This window comes from Sus scrofa, chromosome 8 (genome assembly GCF_000003025.6).
Source record: "Sus scrofa isolate TJ Tabasco breed Duroc chromosome 8, Sscrofa11.1, whole genome shotgun sequence".
Classification (NCBI taxonomy): Eukaryota; Metazoa; Chordata; class Mammalia; order Artiodactyla; family Suidae; genus Sus; species Sus scrofa.
In genome coordinates, this window is record NC_010450.4 from 118,604,560 (window position 1) to 118,625,793 (window position 21,234).

At 42.8% G+C, this 21,234-nt stretch overlaps 1 protein-coding gene and 1 long non-coding RNA gene across 4 annotated transcripts in view; one reads left to right on the forward strand and one right to left on the reverse strand.

Moving 5' to 3' along the window:
* SLC39A8 (solute carrier family 39 member 8) overlaps positions 293-21,234 on the forward strand; it is a 73,264-nt gene continuing 52,322 nt past the window's right edge. The window contains exons 1-2 of one of the 3 annotated variants that reach the window (XM_021101718.1): positions 293-521; positions 1,294-1,745. In XM_021101718.1, the coding sequence (XP_020957377.1) occupies positions 1,527-1,745 (219 nt within the window). In that variant the 5' untranslated portion in view covers positions 293-521; positions 1,294-1,526. Of the gene's footprint in view, positions 522-727; positions 1,042-1,293; positions 1,746-21,234 lie in introns of those variants that run through there. The other 2 variants (XM_021101717.1, XM_013979001.2) reach the window with 2 other exon arrangements.
* On the reverse strand, positions 8,776-18,928 carry LOC110262181. The gene is made up of 3 exons (XR_002346849.1): positions 16,891-18,928; positions 11,623-11,725; positions 8,776-9,067 (listed from the first exon to the last, which is right to left on the reverse strand). It is a non-coding gene; the product is annotated as an uncharacterized LOC110262181 (long non-coding RNA).

Sequence of the window (21,234 nt, forward strand, 5' to 3'; positions counted from 1 at the left end):
CTGCCCCTTGTCTGGACTTAGTGTATCTTTTAAAATGTGCTGTTTTAGGAGGCTGTGCATTCTTCCTCGTGAAAGACAAGAACATTTTTGAGTTCCTCTTATTGTCCTAAGCTGAGTGAATCGTGGTTTCACTTTATTTCTGGACAGTTACAGCCAACAGACACAACCTTTGCCCCCAAACACCGCATTCACTTTGCACAAATTTGTTGACCTCACACCTAAATCAGCTTTTATTGAACCCTCATCTGAACAAACAAACATTCATTCTGATCTGCGGATATCCCGTGCGGCGTCAGGAAGGGCCGGCTCTGCACTGCTGGCTCAGTGAGCTTGCCACCGATACAGATTCGGTTTCCTTTTGCTCCTGACTTTAAGAAGTAAGACAAAAAAGCAATTCCTGCTAATCTCTTAGACAATGCAAAAGGCTCCACACTCTATTCCAGGAAGCTGGTTTCAACAAGGTAACAGACCACCAAGCCCAGAAGGGAGTCTAGGGATATCGACAAGGAGGTGGCATTCAGGTAACCTCTGGGGGTGAGGGCGGGGAGGCCGCTCGGCTGAGGGTGGGAGGGCTCAACCCCAGCCAGGAGGAAAGGGCAGCGGCTGTGCGCCCTGGCGTGGACACGCGCAGGAGTTCAGGATGGGGAGTGTGTCACCACGTGCTGCAGGGAGGCGGGGACAGGGCCCTTCTCCGGTTATCTGTTTAAGAGCTAGAGCCGGATCTCCCAGTTTCATAGCGGATTTGCCAGAGATAGTGTTGGGAGGGAGGAAGAGGGAGGGAGTAGAGAGAGGCAGACAGTGACTCACGTGGACATAAACAGACGCAGAAACAAGAAACAAACAGGCGAGGTGAGAGGTTAGAAGTAGCTAACCTACTAGCTTGCCCAGGCGGAGAAGAGGTCTGGGAGAGGGAGGGTCCCGATTAGACGCTCAAACCCCAGGACCCTGAGGTGGCCATTTCCTGCGGCTTCCTGGGGACTACACGTCTCACCCCTTCTACGTTTGCTCTGAAGGAATTAAGCAGAAAGAAAGGAAGAGGAGGTGGGGTTCGACAGCCAGTGTGGTTTTACTTTTTCCTAAGAAGTGGCGCGGTTTGGGGCTTTCTCTCCGGAAGGAGCATGTGTCATCACACTGTGCGCTAAACCTGGGACGTTTGCAAACCCGGCTCCGGGGCAGTTGGCCCCATGCCCGGCCAGGCGTTCGAGGGCTCTGGCCTCACAGTGCTCCCGGGGCTGGCCGGCGGGTGGCCTGGTGGCCTTTATCTCTGTCCCCCCTTTGTCCTCTTTATCTCAGGCTCTCCAGGAGGCCCGGGGGCCCGCTCTGTCTATCGCTCCCCACCCCCGGCTGCACCGTCACTTCAATGCCCGGCAGATCGCGGGCTGCGGCTCTTTCAAAGGCGGCGGAGGACCAGGGGCGCCCCGCGCCAAGGCTGACTCGGACCGGCGCCGAAGCCTGACCCGTGCGCCCTTGGGCACCGACGCGCGTCCCTGTGCACTTCGGGCCCGCGTGGGGCAGCCCCGGCCAGGATGGCCCCAGGCCGGGCGGTGGCAGGGCTCCTGTTGCTGGCGGCCGCCGGCCTCGGAGGAGAGACTGCGGGGCCCGAGCTCGCCTTCAGCGAGGATGTGCTGAGCGTGTTCGGCGCGAACAGGAGCCTGTCGGTGGCGCAGCTCCGGCGCTTGTTGGAGCAGCTGGGATCCGGCCCCGTGGAGGGCGCCCCCGAGCTCGGGCAGCTGCACTTCAACCAGGTAGGTCCCGGCCCGGCTGCTCCTCCGCGCCAGGTTGTCGGGAGACGTCCATTTGCCCTCGAACGCTCTTTATTGGGGAAAAGTGCGGGAAAAAGAATTTCTCCAGTCTGAGACGGGTGGGTCCTGTTTTTCACTAGACCCAGCTTTCTAGTTGGGGTTCAAGGGCTGTCGGTGTCGAGGGAGCCACACATTGCAGTTTTATGCCCAATGAGCTGAGCAGTCAGACGGTCGTGGTTCGAAGATATTATAGAAAAGTTTATAAAGTAGTTGAGGGTGGAAAGCACCTTAAGAGATGCTTTTTAGATAGGGATGGCGAACTGAAGCCTTCCCAGCAGAGACAGAGTTTCGCAGGCTACCCTCGTTGCTCAGTGCAAAACGACTGCCAAGGAGCTATGATGTAGTTCTGTCTGGCCTGTGTACACCACACGAGGCATTTAGGGCTGAAGGGTCCATTGAATAGAAATAGGGAGACCCGAGGGAAGGGGAGGCGGCGCGGGGGTGGGGGTCGCTGAGACCAAGATCCCACATCCATTTGGGGCCGACCTAGGTTGAGATCCATAGTTTTAGTTATCTGTCAGGTGAAGCGTTTGATTCTAATATTCATTCCAAAACCAACACCACCAGCAACACAAAACCCCCAATGTATCTCATACATATTCGCAGTATTACCTAGGCATTTGGTAATTCCTAGGATTTAAGGAATTTAGAATTCAACACCATGCGTCACCGAGGAGCAATGAAGACCATACCTATTAGTAACCTTCAAAAAAGGGTGATATCATAGATCCTTTGTTATTTTCATAATAAATGTTCTATGATTATTTCTTAAAATTGCAAAGTAAGCAAAATGTGCTTTCAGCATCCTCCCCAAATCTCCTCCCTACTTTTTAAAAACGCAGTTAACTCAGTGCTTTGATTTTTTTTTTTTTTCCTTCTCTTCCTGTTCCAGTGACAAGAAGATGATGAATGGCAGTATTCAGTATTTTCTGTACTGTTTGTCACTTCTGGGGCGTGTTAGTTTGTGTTACAAGAAGTGTTTGTGGTCCACGGTGTTTGGGAAACCCTGTGTACCATGTACTCCACTCTTGGAATTTGAGCATTTCCCAGTAAATCTGACCTTAGGTTACAGTTAAGGAAACTTTAATTAGATAAATTCCTTGCTAATAATAATTTGATGTTCTTTTTGTTAGGAATATCTTACCTCAATTAAAACATACAATTTTCAAGAAGTATGATTTTTGATGCCGTAGGGTATGAGAGTGACTGCCCTTAGGTCTGGAATGGTTTTGTGCATGTCCTCTTGTGTACAGTCTTTAGTAAATTATCTATAGATCCAGTTCTGGCATGGCATTGCAGTTGGTTTAATATCTAAGACATGATGCAATGGAAAAACTGAAATGAACCCATGTTATATCAATATTTTAGAAATGAATCAAACAACTTCCTAAGTATTTTCTGTCTAGTTGCAGTCTCAAGTAGGGCAAACAGCTGAACTGACTAAAGCATTTCTAGGTAGAATAGGCGCGGTCATATGCTTGGAAAGAAGTGTGGAGACTTGACTTGCAGCTGCATATCTGTAGCCCACACATTGTTTTGACTTAAATTATCTCTTTATCTTGTGATGACTGGAGGGGTTGATGAATTTTAAAGGGACAAAAGACCCCTGAGCCAAGCCTTGGAGAAGATACTGGAAAATACACATAAACAATTTAGGAAAACTGCTTAAGTTCATTCGCAATATGATTCTAGGTTTATGAGTAAATGGGATACCTCAATAGGCAAACTGTATGTACACTGACACTTTGTTTCTCATTCTTCTGTTTGCATATTTAGCTACCGTCATTATGGCTTCTGTGGGCATCAAAAAGAGATAGAGGAAGCCCATAATTACTTCGAAAACAAGGAGAACGAAGCCAAGGGAAACCTATCACTTAATCAGATGTAGCAAACATCTGTTTGATGTTCTAAAAAGTGTTAATGAAAGCAACAATTAACTGTTAAATGATGTCAAATAAAATGCCATTCCAGAAGAATCTATTAATTTGCTGACATTTATATCTGCCCCAACAGGAAACCATCCAACTTGGAGCAAAATTTAGGGTCCTTAATATCTCTGTACCTTAAAGAATGCAACTTCAGTTTCCTTATCTGCAACAGAGCAGAATAATAATATGTGAGAAGCTTGATTTTTTGACTTTGAAGAAGGTTGAAAAGATAGAAGTTATTTCTTTAGACCACAGATTTATTGAATCTTCTACAAGATCTGTTTACAGATGACATTTGTTCCTTTGGATGAGGTCTTAGGTCAGCTTTTCCCACATAATGCACTACCATACCACAAAATATAGACAATTTCGGAAGGTTGTCTAATATTTTCTCAGTGTCCCTACGTACTATTAAATTAACTTGTTGCTTTGAGTGATCAAAGTGAACTGAGTTCAAACTGGAGGCCATAGAATAACTGAATTTAATTGTTGTGCTTCTTGTGGTTTCTGAGGGTACAAAGAATAGGTAGAAGAAGCAACCCAAACAAATGAGAGGAGAGCTGTTTTATTTAAATGGGTCTCTAGGACTCATGACTCAGTATAAATCTGCTTTATCTCAGACAGTTTCTAGATACAAAGGGAAGTCCCAACTGAGTAAATAATTGAGGGGATTTAGGAATGGGCTCAGTGCCACCTTTCCTTTGTTCAGATGTTCCTTTCTCATTCTCCAAGTGTTGCTTTCTCTTCATTTCTTCAAAACACTTCACCCCCACATTATCACACTGAGCTGCAGGAAATGCCTCCATTAAAATAAATCAGTCTCCCAGGGAGGGTTAATGAGGGTGCCAGAGATGTGGATGCTGGTGTGGTAGGTTGGCATGTGGGGCAACCTTTGTTTCCTACCATCCCACCATCACTCAACCTTCAGCTTTTGCTTCTTTCTTCTAACTCCATTTTTCCGTTTAATGCCTGTCTCGCAGGGCATCTCCTGCATCTTTCTTTTTCTTTCACATCCTATCACGTGGTTGCCCATACCTTGCTTTTAAACCTCTTTCAATTCACATTCAATCTTTTGTATTTTTTTTTTTTTTTTGCTATTTCTTTGGGCCGCTCCCGCGGCATATGGAGATTCCCAGGCTAGGGGTCGAATCGGAGCTGTAGCTACCGGCCTAGGCCAGAGCCACAGCAACGCGGGATCCGAGCCGCGTCTGCAACCTACACCACAGCTCACGGCAACGCCGGATCCTTAACCCACTGAGCAAGGGCAGGGACGGAACCCGCAACCTCATGGTTCCTAGTCGGATTCGTTAACCACTGCACCACAACGGGAACTCCAACATGCAATCTTAAAGCAGTGCTTGGAGTTATGCCTCTGTTCTTCCAGAAGTCCATGAGTTGTCTCTTGGCTGGTGAAGTCTAAATCTGGAGCCTGGCATTTGAGGCCCTGCTCATCCAGGTTGACTCTGAGATGTCACCTTACCTCTCCAGACCTCACACTTGCTAAATGAAACTATTCATCTTCTATAAATTCACCTTATACTTCTGCTCAACCACTTTTTAGCTCATTGTCTTCCTTGTACCCTTCCTGTTTCCTCCTGGAATGTTCTTTGCCTTGAATTGCCCTATCAAAATTTAAAAAGTTTAAAACTCAGCTAACCTCCTCCAGAAAACCTTTCTGGGGCATCATAGCCAGCACTGATTTGTGGATTTCTCTCTTTTTTGAATTCCTGATTTTTTTTTATCATGCTAAGGACACTTAGCTATTCATGTGTTCAACAAATATTTTGAGTAACCACTGTCCTCTAATTAGAGTGGTCATTTTAAAGTACAAATCTGATCATATCACTCATTTTGTTACAACAATGAAATGCCTTCAGGATAAACTTCAAACACTCTTAATGTGGTTTAAGCCTCTTTATGATCTGGTTCGTGTGTTTTTCTCAAGCCTTCTCCTTTGCCACTACTCCAGTCTGTAGTTTCTGGTTCTCCATTTACACCTGCTTATGCTTCAGGTATCAATTTAGACATTCCTTCTTCCGAGAAGCCTTTCTTTTTTTTTGTCTTTTTGCCTTTTCTAGGACGGATCCTGTGGCATACAGAGGTTCCCAGGCTAGGGGTCTAATTGGAGCTGTAGCCGCCAGCCTACGCCACAGCCACAGCAACTTGGGATCCAAGCCGTGTCTGTGACCTACACCATAGCTCTCAGCAATGCTGGATCCTTAACCCACTGAGCAAGGCCAGGGATCAAACCTGTAACCTCATGGTTCCTAGTCAGATTCGTTAACCACTGAGCCACGACAAGAACTCCCAAGAAGCCTTTCTTAGCCTGCTCAAGGGTTTAGAAAGAGCCCCTTCTTTTGATCCTACTTCAGGTGATGCCTATGCAATCATAATGCATTGTATATTGCAATTAAAATATGTAAATAACTTATATGTATAACAATTTTCTGTTTATGTGGCTGCTTACACACTCCCTCCCCCAACACACGCGCTATACTCACCCATATGGTTTGAAATAAATTGAAAGGAGTGCTCTGACTCATCTCTCTAAGGGCTAGTGGTGCCTGGTACATAACATGTATTCATGATATACTTTTTGATATTTTTTTGAATGAGTGAAGATTGTTTAATGCAGGTAAGGTAATTTGGTGCCTCACATGACTTTACAGTTTGTAGGTAGATGTATGATATTTGCACAACTATAATGCATGATAGGATGATATGTCTGATCAAAGAACTTCAAAGACAAATGGAATGGGATCAGACTTGTGTTTTTAGAAAAGTCATCCATATGAGAGTGTGGAATGTGTCGGAATGGGTCAAGACAGGAGCTAAGAAGGGGACGGCAGTGGTTTGTGGGAGGTGTAATAATTGCTTGAATCTGGAGGCAGAAGGTAGCACAAATACTCTGCTTTCTTCTGAAAAGCAGGCATGACTGAAGAGTAGGTGAAAAAGCCCCAAAGATAGATGTTTTCTATTTCAATCTTTTGTCTGTCATGGTCTTTTAACTACAGTTAGGTGTTCTCTTTCATTAGTTTATGGCCCAAGGATGCCAGAGGGAGAGGCAGTGAGGGAATCCTGGCTTATTTCAGTGGATGACCAGGCTAGCGGTCTATCGCAAACAGAAAGGGTGTGTGTGGTCATTACCTACATCTGTATGCACAGCTTGTTGTTTATTGTACTTTTTCCTGGGATAGGAGGTAATGGTGCATTACGTGAGGGAGGTTCTGAGAAACACTGACCATGGGTGGAGGAGAGAAAGCACATTCTCTCTCTCACTGTCTGCCTTTATGTTCTAAGAATGGTGGGGTAAATCTAGGAATGCCTTCTAGCCTGATTGTTCAGGTAAGAAACTGGCTGCAAGGACAGAACCAAAGGGCAAGATCATGCTTAGGTCTCTGCTGGTTTTTCCTTCAGGACAGTGGACCTTCCTGTTCTGACCTGTCACTTTCCTTCAAGCTGTGTACAGGGTGACCACTGTTTCCAAGAGGTTCTGGGAAAATGAGAGACACTCATAAAGCTGATGTCAAGAGCTTGGTTTGCTTCCATGCCAGGGATGATTGGGGTCCATTCGAGAAAATACCCTGCATTCTTTCCAGATGTAACTCCCCAACTTGCATCTTTATCCACTACCCTGGGAGTTGCCTGGACCCTTTTGTATGTAACAAAAATAATTATATCTAGGATTCTTTTTTTTTTTTTTTTTTTTTTACTGTGTGGCATAACGCTTAACCAATCTATTTGTACTAACACATTTCAAAGTCACAACAATCCTGTGATAATTTACACATGAGAAAAATGCAGTGCCAAGAGATTAAGTAACTTGACCAAATCCACGTAGGACGTGGTAGAACCTCTGGCAACCCTAAATCCTCAAGTGGATTTTTGGAATTGTAGTTTAGGAAATCATACTCTCTAGCTCCATCGCTTAGTCACACTAAGGGAACTGGGCTAAGACTACAGAAACTACAGTGATGGTGATGGGTCCTTGTCCTCAGGGAACTTCTAGTCTAGTTAAGAAATAAGATGGAAACGTGTGAAAAAGTGTGCAAGGCAAAGCTGCAGTAGTTGTAACCATGGAAACAAATATTACAGGACATTATCACAAGGCTGTGTGTGATTAATTGCCAAATGAATACTGTTGGTAGCGTGTGCTACTAGTTTAGGAGGGTGAGGGAGCCTTTGGGTAAACACCTTGTAGAGGAGTTACATGTCAGACACTTTTTTTGTAGAATCTTGCTTATTTGATTTGGTTTAGAAAATATTTATTGGTTGAACATGTGCTTGTGCCAAATGCATGGGTGCTATTAATCGCAAGATGGATTTTCCTGTGGGTTATATGGATTCTCTTTTATAGAGTGAAATTTTCTTTTATTCTTTTTTAAATGCTGAACGTTTCTCAGGGGAAATATTTTGGGAATAATAGTTTTCCTACTCCTGAGTTTCAAAAGTTTTCGTAGAGGAAACACATCCATCAACTTGTTCTTTCTTCTGTGGTTAGACTTCGGATATGGGTGAAACACCCATGTCTAGTGTTAAATTGTTCAGTCCTGTTGTTACGTTTATTCCAGAAGGATTCTACCTATGAATCCACTCTTCTGGCAGATTAGAATGGAAGTCTTCCTTTTTCTTTCTTTCTTTTTGAAAAATTGTGCTGTGTTCTCCCTGGAAGATAATGCTTTTAATTCACATGTTAACTATCTTTAATTTGTTTCATTTTTGGCTGCTCCAAGGCATATGGAGCTCCCAGGCCAGGGATCAGATCTAAGCTGCAGGCATGACCTAAGCCGGAGCTGCAGCAACTCGGGATCCTTCACCTATTGTTCCGGGCGGGAGTTGAACCCTCATCCCAGTGCTCTCACCAATCTTGTGGCACCACAGCAGGAGCTCCTCTTTTTACTTTTTTCATTGAAGTGTAGTTGATGTACAATATTATATAAGTTACAGGTGTACAATGTAGTGATTCACCGTTTTTAAAACTGTAAATAATTCCATTTATACATTTATTTAAACTTTTATTACTATTATTATTTTCTTTTCAGGGCCGTGCCTGTGGCGTATGGGAGTTCCCAGGCTAGGGGTCTGATCAGAGCTGCTTCTGCGACCTACACTGCTGCTTGGGGCAACGCCTGAACCCCAAGTCACTGAAGAAGGCCAGGGATCGAACCCATGTTCTCGCAGAGACAATGTCGGGTCTTTAACCTGCTGAGCCACTACAGGAACTCCCAAGGTTTGAGTTTTGTAAAGCGCAAAGTGTCGCACACATTTCCCTCCTCTTTGCCAGCACATGAATTAATGCGGGCCCCAGCCTGGAGTTCTATCAGTGGTCTGTCAGTCCTGTTCAATTAAGGAAAGGAGGTTGGCTCCACTTCTTTCTTTTTTCCCCACATTGCGCACCATTACAAAAACAAACAAAAAAACAGAAACAAAAACAAACCAAACACCCCCAGCTGCCCTGCCATTTCAGTGTCCCGCAGGTGGAGGGCTGCTGCTCTTTGAAGGCGGCGGAGGACCAGGGATGCCCCGCGCCAAGGCTGACTCGGACCAGCATCAAAGCCTGACAACGCGGGGTTCTCAACCCGCTGAGCCACAAGGGGAACCCCTCCATTTATAGATTTTATTTATAGGTTTTATAGAACATCAGCTGTATTTCCTGTGTGGTACAATACATCATTGTAGCTTATTTTTTTTTTATTTTTTTTTAATTTTCCCACTGTACAGCAAGGGGGTCAGGTTATCCTTACATGTATACATTGCAATTACAGTTTTTCCCCCACCCATTCTTCTGTTGCGACATGAGTATCTAGACATAGTTCTCAATGCTATTCAGCAGGATCTCCTTGTAAATCTATTCTAGGTTGTGTCTGATAAGCCCAAGCTCCCGATCCCTCCCACTCCCTCCCCCTCCCATCAGGCAACCACAAGTCTCTTCTCCAAGTCCATGATTTTCTTTTCTGAGGAGATGTTCATTTGTGCTGGATATTAGATTCCAGTTATAAGTGATATCATATGGTATTTGTCTTTGTCTTTCTGGCTCATTTCACTCAGTATGAGATTCTCTAGTTCCATCCATGTTGCTGCAAATGGCATTATGTCATTCTTTTTTATGGATGAGTAATATTCCATTGTGTATATATACCACCTCTTCCGAATCCAATCATCTGTTGATGAACATTTGGGTTGTTTCCATATCCTGGCTATTGTGAATAGTGCTGCAATGAACATGCGGGTGCATGTGTCTCTTTTAAGTAGAGCTTTGTCCGGATAGATGCCCAAGAGTGGGATTGCAGGGTCATATGGAAGTTCTATGTATAGATTGCTAAGGTATCTCCAAACTGTTCTCCATAGTGGCTGTACCAGTTTACATTCCCACCAGCAGTGCAGGAGGGTTCCCTTTTCTCCACAGCCCCTCCAGCACTTGTTATTTGTGGATTTATGAATGATGGCCATTCTGACTGGTGTGAGGTGGTATCTCATGGTAGTTTTGATTTGCATTTCTCTTATAATCAGCGATGTTGAGCATTTTTTCATGTGTTTGTTGGCCATCTGTATATCTTCTTTGGAGAAATGTCTATTCAGGTCTTTTTGTAGCTTATTTTATACCTTATAGTTTGTACCTCTTAATTCTGTTTGTTTGGGTTTTTTTTTTTTTTTTTTGCCTTTTCTAGGGCCATACCCATGGCATATGGAGATTCCCAGGCTAGGGGTCCAATTGGAGCTCTAGCCGCCAGCCTACACCACAGCCACAGCAACACCGGATCCTCAACCCACTGAGCAAGGCCAGGGATCGAACCCATAACCTCATGGTTGCTAGTCGGATTCGTTAACCTCTGAGCCACGACAGAAACTCCTGTACCTCTTAATTCTGTAAGTCCTCCTTTGTCACGCCTGTGAAGCCCCTGCATTGCTGAGGGCACGACGTTGGAGAGGACTGTGCCTAGGCACTAGGGAATGAGCTGCAGCAGTGAGGGACGAGTAGGTGAGCAGAGTAACAGAATTACTAACTCTTAGAATCTCACTGAGCTCTCTCACACAGTTACCATGAGAGGGAGAGGTAAACGTTTCCCCTCATTTAAGATAGATCTTTTTTTTCTCTAGGGATTTTCAAAAGAGAGTAGCTGGGTGGGAGATTTGGGTTCATAGCGTATTTCTGTTTCCTGATGATGCCCACCTTGGGAGATCCTGAGGGCCGGGGACTTGATTTCCCCATCCTAAAAATCCATGGCTTTTCAACCACGACTGTAGTTTAAGGTTTTTTCTTTTCTTTCTAAAGTTAAATTTTTTGTTAATATTCATTAAAAATTTTTATTGGAATTCGTTTACAATGTTCTGTCAATTTCTGCTGTATAGCAAAGTGACCCAGTTACACAGTTTTTGCTTTAAGTGTAACATGTATTTGCATCCTCTATGTTAAATTTCTTTTGGTGGTGGGAGGATTTCGAAGAGAAAAACAGGAATATACATCGGCATGGAAAACAAGGCCTGATGTTGAAAAGGATTGACATTTCTCAGGAAAAAGAAAGGCAGCCCCATTAAGGAGGGCAGCTTAATGTGGTTGGTAATAAAATTTGCCAGTTACTTGGATTCAGAGTGGCATTTCCTCAAGGGACTATCCATATTACTAAGTGTACTCAGTTAATATTGGGATTGTTTACAATGCAATTTACTAAAAAGAAAGAAAGAAAGAATGGTGCTAAACTCTAGACAACCTAAGAAACTGTAGTTTTCAGAGAGCGTTCCCATTTCCACTCCAGATAACAGTAGATTCCTGTTTGTAATTGAAACTAAATTAATTTATTCTTAAACTATCCCCAGTTGTCTGCTTCAGGAGCCAAATGCTTTTGCCGCGTCTTGAGATTTATTTTATAAAGAAATGAAACTCATTGAATTACCTTTGTGATGATGGGATTTGGGAGCATAGAAGATCTTCAGAATGGAGCCCTGTTTAATTTGGTTTCTGTATCCTTCCAAAGATCCTGTGTTGTTTTTCTTGGCCTGAAGTTTAAGGAGGACAAAAACAAAAATCTGTGAATCTAGATCACAGGTGTCAACATGAAAAGTAGTATTATGCCTTCCAAGTCCAAATGTTTAATACCTTGACTTTTTTTAAAAAAATAACTGAATAGTAGAGAGAAAACCACGTGAGCAATGATAAGGCCTCTGAGGCCTTTAGTTCTGTGAACCTAGTTCAAAATCAATTCAGTTATCATCAATACATTCGATTCGCTTCTTTGCTCTCTGACCATAGTAGAGACTACAGCATAGTGGTTAACAATTTGGTCTTGGGCATCAAACCAACCTGGGCTGAATTTCTAATATTGTCACTTATTAGCGGGGGAATCACAGGCAATGACTTAATCTCTTTAATCCTCAGTTTTCACATCTGTGAATTGAAAAAAATGAACCTTTCTCGTAAAATGGTTGTGAACTAAAAAATTATAATAATAACAACAACAATTACTGAGCATTGAGTCTATTTTAGGCGTATTTAGTACATATATTTACTCGGTATATATATTTAGGCACATTTCAGCATATTTTTATATGGTTAGTGCATTACATTAAACTTGAGTAGTAACTCAAGCAAATAAGCTATTTTCCCTTATTACCTGTTACTTGAATAAGAAAAAAGACAGTGCAAGTAAAATTCTTAGCGTCAACTCAAATTATGTGTTCACTGAACAGTTGTTGTCTTTATAATGCTGTGTTGGTTGATATGGCTTAACAATAGCTTAACTGTCCTTAACAAAATTGTCTTTCATTGAAGCCTGAGCACCTTAGGATCAGTCAACTTAGATGAGAGCGCTGCTATAAAAAGGCAGCCAGGATTAATGAAATAAGATCAGTGAGAAGTACAGCATTCCAGTTTCCATGATGACTCTCATCTTGAGAAAGGGTTTTACCATTTGCCTCTTCTTCCCTTTCATCAAGCACTAGTAATAACCCCCTGAAAATACAAACCTTAGGTGTAGAGATTAATGAAGTAATTTGAGTATTTCAATCTGTACTGAAATTATGAGCATTCCCTCTCTTCCAGAGGACTTCTGAGGCTATATTTAGGAGCTGGCTCTATTTTACTATTTTCTTCCAAAATTTACATCAGCACTGAAATGCAAATGGTTAGAAGCCCATATTATACTTCTAGACATTGATGTGATTGTAGTTTTAAATTTAGATTTAGTTATGCAAGCCCAAAGAGTCCAAGGGCCTCAACATTCAGCTGACCTTGTTAGATGGAAAGTAAGTTAGAGAAGAGAAGCCACTTTGGTCTCACTACAATAAGTGAGAAATGGGTCTCTTCAGGGACAGGGAAAGAGAAATTAGCCCAAACTTAAGAGGGAATTGTATCATCAGTAAGTCGATTCTGAATTGGGTAACAGATATTGCATCATATGAATATTGAACATATATGCTAGAAAACACCCAGACCCTTCTGCTAAGGGATGCCTACTGTTGAGGATACTGGGTACTTGAATTTGCATATCAAATCATGCTGCTCTGCAGTTTTCTTTAGGAGCAGGGATCTCAGAACTCGGCTATGCACTTTGGTTACTTCACCTACACATGTTCATGAGAAAGTCTAGACACTGGCTCTGTCTTTAAACTTGGGATGAAGACCATTTAAGTAAATGTTCAAATGGCCTTCACTCTAGCAGAGGAAGCAGGGCCTGTCTTCACAGGAGTGATAGTTAACATTTATGGAGCACTTCTCATTTGCAAGGCATTGTGCTCAGTACCTTCTTATACACCATCCCCCTTCATCCTCCTGATCTCACAGGGTAAGTACTCTAGGGATTGCCCCTGAGGAAACCCAGCCTCAGCTACATATGACTCTGAAATGGCAGAGTGAAGATTGCACTCCAGGGGGACTAGACTTCAAAACCCATGGGCTCCCTACTGTTACTCCTCATTCTGAAGGATGTTATCCGATGGCGGGGTGGTTTGTTTTCCAAAAGCCTGGTGCCTCCTATGTCATCTAAGTGCCTGGAAGTCGAGGTGGAACTGATACCTGTTTCCTGATGCCACTGGGAGCTGTACAGCCCTTTGAGCTAGGAAGGCATTTTCTCCTGAGATTTCTTTTGTTTTAGTAAAGCAAGGAAAAAAAGATGATCTTTTAATCAGTGATATTATTACTAATATTATTATTTTAATTTTTAAATTAGTAATAATATTACTACTATTTTTCCCTGCTGAAGCTGTTTGTGCAATTGTCACATCTAGCTCTAAAACATAGTAATTCCTTCACAAACTCTTTTTTAACCTTACAGTGTTATTTCCTGATCTTTGACATTTTATATGCTAAACAGTATTGTGAGAAAACTAGGACAGAGCAGTTTCCCCAGAAACTGAGGCACAAAGAAATCCTTTGGCAGAAGTCAAGACGTGCCCAAATTTGTCTGGGAGAACAGAGGTACCAATTTTGAGTCCTCAGTTCTTTCCCACTGTGCTGGTTTAAGGTAGAGGCTGTGTTAGTGGGGCCCTTGTGCTATGAATCCCCTGAATATCCCATGGTCTTTGTGCCTCGGTTTCTGTATATACCTCGGTGGTGGAAATGTATGAATCCTCTTCCATTTTTTCACCTTCCAGATACTTCTCAACACATTGTGGTCTGGCTCCGTCTCCAAAACTCTTTGGAAATTGCTCTACAGGACGTCATCCAGCACCTTCTTATTGCTAAATACAGCAGGTGGCTCTCAGGCTTTACCTCTCTGCTAACTGACCATGTGCGACCCGTTCTGCTGGAGACACACCCTCTCCTTGCCCACAGCTGTGTCTGTCTTGGTTTTCCTACCTCTGGCTGCTGCTTTTCAATTGCAGCATCCTTTGCTCATCTCTTAAATATCACGGTTCCTTGGGGGTTCTATCCCAAGCCCTTTTCCTTTTGATTTTGTACACTCTCTCTACAACCTCGGCCACTCCTCTGGCTGCAGTTATCACCTATCTGTGGATGCTTGCTGCATAGGATGGCTTGGTTCACATCCGTCTCTTGAGGGTCAGTCTTGCACATTCTGTTGCGCACTGACTCTCCTCTCCCCCAACTCAGTCCCAACTAAACTTGTCCCAAATGGAACTCAGCAATTCCATCCTTTCTCCATCAACACCTTCTGGTAAATCCTGTTTTGCCCATCTCAGGGATCAGCGTCACCATCCACTCCGTTGAATAAGCTGAAAAACTGGATGTTATTCTTGACTCCATTCCTTCCCTACTTCCCATATCTAATGTACACAGGTCCTGTTGCAATAACTTAAATCATGTGTGCTTAAACTCTATAGGTGCTGGTGTTCTCTTTTGTGGAATGGGCATAATTTTACCTACATCATGGCATTGCTGTGAGAGTAAATTAGATGCTCTATCTTGACATTCTGTTTGTGCCTGGCGAGCCACTGCCCATTGCATTCTGTCGTGCCCATGTCCCAGCACCCACAATGTTGCCAACTTACATCTCAGCTATGCAAATCTGATCTCTTACTGTCTTCAGATGGCTACTAATTACTTTAGAATAAGACCTAAATTCCTTGCCTGGTATTTAAGGCCCTGCAGTATCTATCCTTAGCCCCCATACTTCTCCAACCTTATTTCTCTTTTCCTTCACATCTCATCTTTGATATCATTTTCTCCAGGAAGCCTTGGACAATCCATTACTTTAAGGTAGCTAAGTTATTCCGTCTTTTCACGTTCATGGATCTTACCCCAGCACTTACAGGACATACTGTAACTGCCTTTTTATTTATTTATTTTTAATCTGAATCCTGTCATAGTCTGTAGGATCTATTGTGAGATTAGGGGCTGGGTTTTTCCCAGTCACCTTCTTTATTCCTGGAACTAGCGTAGTGTCTGGCATATAGTAGGTATCCAGGAAATAGTTGTTAAATGAATGAATAACTTCAACTATTTACAATACATTTCCTATCAGTTTACTTTTAACTTATTTCAGTCAACCTGGATGTCTCAATTCAAAGTAAACCAGCAGTCCATTTATTTGATACAAGAAAAATAATAAAAAAAAACAGTAGAAAAGAAAGAGTATATTAAAATTGAATCTGTGTGTCATATCAGAAGAAGGAAATGCATTTTTTATTCTTTCTAGTTTCTGAAATTTTCAGATTTTGGGGGGGCATCATCTTGACTTAGGATTTCTCTAAAGCCCACAGCTGTAATTTTTAGGGCATCTTAGAAACACTGGTGTCAGTTTATTTGTCGTATCAGGGCCCTACAAAGCTGATGGTGGAAAAGTTTTATAGAAAGAACAAAGAAACTTGTGACTAGAAAATTTGGCTCTTCAGAGTTCCTGGTAAATAACTCTCCCATTGTCCATTTCTATTCTCAGAATTATTTTTATGCACCATGTACTAGTTTCTATCTTCTTTCACCCACCCCCATTTCCTTAATCTGTCCTACTAGTGATTGTGATAAGTTGGGTGTCCTATATGTCTGATGCTTTGCTAGGCGATGAGGAAGGTGTGAAATAATACATCTTTCCCCTGTAGATGCTCATAATCTTATTAAGGAGATACCCATTCTCATCAACACTTGGTAATACGGGAAGCATACACTCAGTGCTAAACATAGAAATCCTACCGAGGTGGGGGTCTGGAGAGCATAGCAATATTAAGCAGAGGTGGTGGGGGCCAAATGTAGGACAGATAGACGTTGAATACTTCGAGAGGAAGTATCTCAGAATTCTAGGGAGGGATCACAGGGCACGCAAAGTCACCGTGAAGCTAAAATACAAGACATTCTAATAAGAACTGCTTGGTTAGAATAGAGAGTTTAAGTATGCTTTTGGAAGAGGGCAAAGGAAGAAAGAACAACTGGAGATGGCTAATTGAGATTCTTTAGCTTTAGGACTTTAGACTCTCGGCAAACAGAAAGTGTGTGTGTGTGTGTGATTGTGATTGTGGGGGCCCAGTATGAACGGAAGAGTGTTAATGGCAGTGTTTCAGTAGAAACAATCTTGGGTGAGGCAGTGTAGGAAAACAAGCTACGAGGCATATGAGATAAAAGTGATTAGAAGCGCTCCACTTGTCAGTTAAGCAGCATGTAAGTGAAGCTGACAGCCCTGACGGCCTGACCCTAGCCAGAACACAGATTGGGACTCGAACCCAGCCCAAACCGAGACTGGGACTTGAACCCATGGTTTTACATTAGAGTTACTCACCTTGTGTCTGGACTCACTGAGGTTCAGATACTTCATGCCTCCGAGCAGACGGAATTGAGTGAGAGACAAAGTGATAGGCAAGACACCGATTTGTTAGGATAAGACGCTTGTGAGAGATGCAAACAGACAGGCAAAGAAGCTTCTGCACCAGGATTCAGGGGGCTATGCTTTTATCAGCCAATGGAAGTGGGGGGCGGAAAGGCCCGCCTCTTCCTTTCTGGGAGTGGTAGCTCCTCCTTAGTATCTGGTAAAGTGTTTATTCAAATCAGCTGAAGGGTAGTCTTCAAACACTTGCCCTTGGTCTGAATCTGAACACAGTCCCCATCCCACCCCCACCCAATGACCTGCGGCAATTCTCGCACCTACACCAGTCACGCAAGCCTGCCTTGTTCTGATGGCTTTCTTGAACATCTCCCAGGTTTTCCTCTTTACCTATGATCCCCTACTGGGACTTCTACAACCACCTGCGCCTGCTCTATCCCTATCCTAAGGGTCTTTTTTTATGTCCGAGACCAAACTTTTTGGTCTCAAGATCCCTTTGTACTTTTAAAAATGATTGACAACACCGATATGCTCAAGTATATGTGGTTTATATCTATTGACATTTACCACTGTAGAAATTAAGGTTAATAAAATTTAAAAATAGTTATTGAATATATAAAAATAGCAGTTACAAGCCCATGCCATGCTTACATTTTCTAGCTGAAAAATAATTGCATTTACAATGACAAAAATTAGAAGAATGGCATTGTTTTACATTTTTGCAGATCTCTAGTATCTGTAGAAGATAGTTGGATCTCATATGTGCTTCTGTATTCAGTCTGTTGTGACTTGTTACTTAGCTTCTGGAATATCCATTGTTCACTCCTAAAAGAATGAAAGTGAAAAGGAAAATGCAGTTTTAGCATTATTACGGAAATCATTTGACCTTGAATATGACACTCTCTAGAAGGGCCTTGGTAATCCCTGGAGGTCCCTGAACCATACTTTGGGAACCACCACACTAAAGGATTGTGATGTAATTGGGTCTTTGATGGACAAGGTCATTCCATGTCTGCAGAGGTGAGAGAACTTTGAAGGATGAGCTCACTCCTTGTGGTATCTACCCCAGCCCTGAGCTGGAGAAGGGGCAAGCCTTCCATACCTAACAACTGCCCCCCTTCTCCCACTGAGACTGAGTGGGGAGCTCTTGGTGGGTAGCAAGGCCCAAAGACCTTTAGATATTGGCAGCAAATGGGAGGAGACCTAGGGGACTATGTTGCAGGTGATAGAAAGTTAGGATGGCCCAGTTGCTTGCATGTGGGTCAGAATCAGAGAGTGGAGAATCCAAAATATTTGCGCTCTGCCAGCATACCAGGCTTCCAGGCATGAAAGGAACTGTATGTGAAGTGATCCAGTAAGCAATTTGTCAGTAGCTGTGGTTAAGTCAGAAAATTTTGTAAACCTCTCTTTTAGAGGGTGTCATTGCTTTTACAATTTAATTTAGTAAAATTAAAAAAAAAAAATTCCAGCCTGTCTTAATTATATTTGGAGGAACCTAGAAAAGGAGATTAAAAACCCCTATGATTTAACTTCATTCTTCTAATTGGAAAAGAAGTACAAGCCTATTGCCTAAAACTTTGGCAAATATAGAGAAGCAGAAAGGAAAAAATGAAAAAACCCACCCGTAAGTTCATCACCCAGAGATAAGCCTTGTTAACATTTTGAACCTTGTATCCCCAGATTTTATTTAACCTTATTTAGAGCAGTGGTGTCATTCTATACATTTGGTTTTGTGATAACCTTTTTCCCCCCTCAACAATGCATTATAAAACAAGGCATCTTTCTCCTTTAAATAATACATCAAGGAAAGGCTCTTGGTCTTTTAAGAGCTTTGAGATTGCATGTGAACACGGTGCACGTGTGTACATGGTAGGAGCAAACGCATAGGCATCATGATGGCTTTAGTACGTGTAAGAAAACCTGGAGTTCCCGTCGTGGCACAGCTAGGAACCATGAGGTTGAAGGTTCGATCCCTGATCTCACTCAGTGGGTTAAGGATCCGGCATTGCTGTGAGCTGTGGTGTAGATTGCTGACGCGGCTTGGATCCCAGGTTGCTGTGGCTGTGGCATAGGCCGGCAGCTACAGCTCTGATTAGATCTCTAGCGTGGGAACCTCCATGTGCCACAGGTGCGGCCCTAAAAAGATGAAGGAAAAAAAAAAAAAAAAGAAAACCTGCTGGAAAAAAAAGGAGAACAAGTCTTGGGGAAACAGAGTTGGAATCCATTGATTAGCCACCCCTTACATCTAGAAGCTCATCTTTCTAGAATGTTCTTTGCTCATACCTTGGAAAACTGTCCTGTCATGGTGAAATGATCTTGAGTGAACTTTAAAGAGAAAATTAAGAGGGAAGAAGGTCAAGAGAAAGTTGGTAGGGGGTGAGCGAGTAAGCACATACACACATTGTGCAATATTAAGGCAGTGTGGAAGTGATACTGGCGAGTTCCTTGCAACTGCGGTGAGGCAGTTCCATTATCGTATCAGCGACAAACCTGGAAGCCACGTCCACGGTCACTCCTACTTTGTCACTTCTGCTGCCCGTGTGGAGCCTTTAAATCACTGGTTCCACGACATGGTGCAGTCACCCGGACAGGTTAAGTTAATGGGACCGTTCGCTGGTTTCAGGGTCAGGAAAGGCCTCCCAATTGTTAAACTCAAACCACCCTTTTAAAATTTATTTATTTATTTATTTATTTTTGTCTTTTATCCTTTTAGGGCCGCACCTGCAGCATGTGGAGGTTCCCAGGCTAGGGGTCCAGTCGGAGCTACTACAGCTGCCAGCCTACGCCAGAGCCACAGCAATGCCAGAAGTAAGCCGTGTCTGCCACCTACACCACAGCTCACGGCCACGCTGGATCCTTAACCTGCTGAACAAGGCCAGGGATCGAACCTGGTGGGATGGTTCTCAGTGGGATTTGTTTCCACTGTGCCACAACGGAACTCCTAAAATTTAAATTTTTAAATTGTCTTCTTGGGAATCTTTGGCCTGTTGCCATGTTTGAAACACTCTTATGTATACTCATCTTCTGTGCTTCTTTTGCTTTTTTATCATTTTATTGAGGTCACTACTATGAATGTAAACTGATGTTGCAGTGGATTTAAAAATCACTTTGCAGACAAGTGAGGGGTTCATTCATTCATTCCATAAGTATTTGCTGAGCCCTGCTGTGTGCCAGGCACATAGTATTATATTGTTAATATTAGCATTGGTAGGTATTAAGGTAGATATGAACTCAAGGTTTCCAGAAGTTTTTTTTCCGTTAAATAATTCTTTTGGGTCTTCATCTTTTTCTCTTCCTAATACATGCCTAACAATCTGTGGACAGGCCTCGCTGGTCTTGCAGTTGTGTGGTTATATGATGGTAGCTTAGGTGGGTGAAGCAGCAAGCTGGCTTCTCCGCTTTAACTGCAAGAATACTGGGTTTAAAATAGCAATAGGGAAGCAAATTATTCAAGATGGCACACATCCAGATGTTCTAGATTTGATGATCCTGCTACAGGAACACTTCATGGCAATGCCAGCAGCCTTGAGTTTGAAGTAGAGGGTGTTGTGTCAGGACTGAGCTCTCTGCTGCTTGTGTGTGGCTGTTGCCTCTGCCCCATGTTCCTGCTTGGGTGATGGACGTCTTGGAGGGAGATGGGCCATAAGGAGGATTACTGGGTTGGAGTGGGGGGAAGAATCGTGACTGTCTTGCATTTCTTCTTAGTTCTGCTCGTGGTGAGACAAGTTGGCTGATGTTTGAATTATTTGAATTTGACTGATGTTTGGTCATTTTTGAGGTCTCTCTTTGGGTAGGATGCTAAATATGGCCTAAGAGTAATTTAACTTTATGATTCGAGTCACAGTAAGGAGCAAGAAGTACACTCCTTGTCAGGGTCTAAATTGTTCCTTCTTTCATTATTTGTGTTCTTCTCAGTGTTCAGCCCCCCAAAACATAAGACTTTACCAGCAAGAGTATCGGCTTAGAAGTCAGAAGTCATAAGAAGACATTGGTTTGAAGTCTGACTTTAATACAAGTTGTTTAATCTTGAACCACTTACCTTTCTTAGACATAATTTTTTAAATCCTAGATTTCTCTTAAAATCTACTTCAGTAGTTGATGTGGGGATTAAAAGATCACACACTTATGTTAAGCATATAGCTAATAGTCTCCTCCTCCAGGAAGCCTTCCCTGACCTCTTCCCTCTTCCCTCACAAGACCTTGCAGATGCCTTTATTATTCCACTGACCACATTGTATTATAGTTATCTGTTTGTATCTATATATTTTTATTTACTGAATGAAGATGAGCGCTTATTGAAGA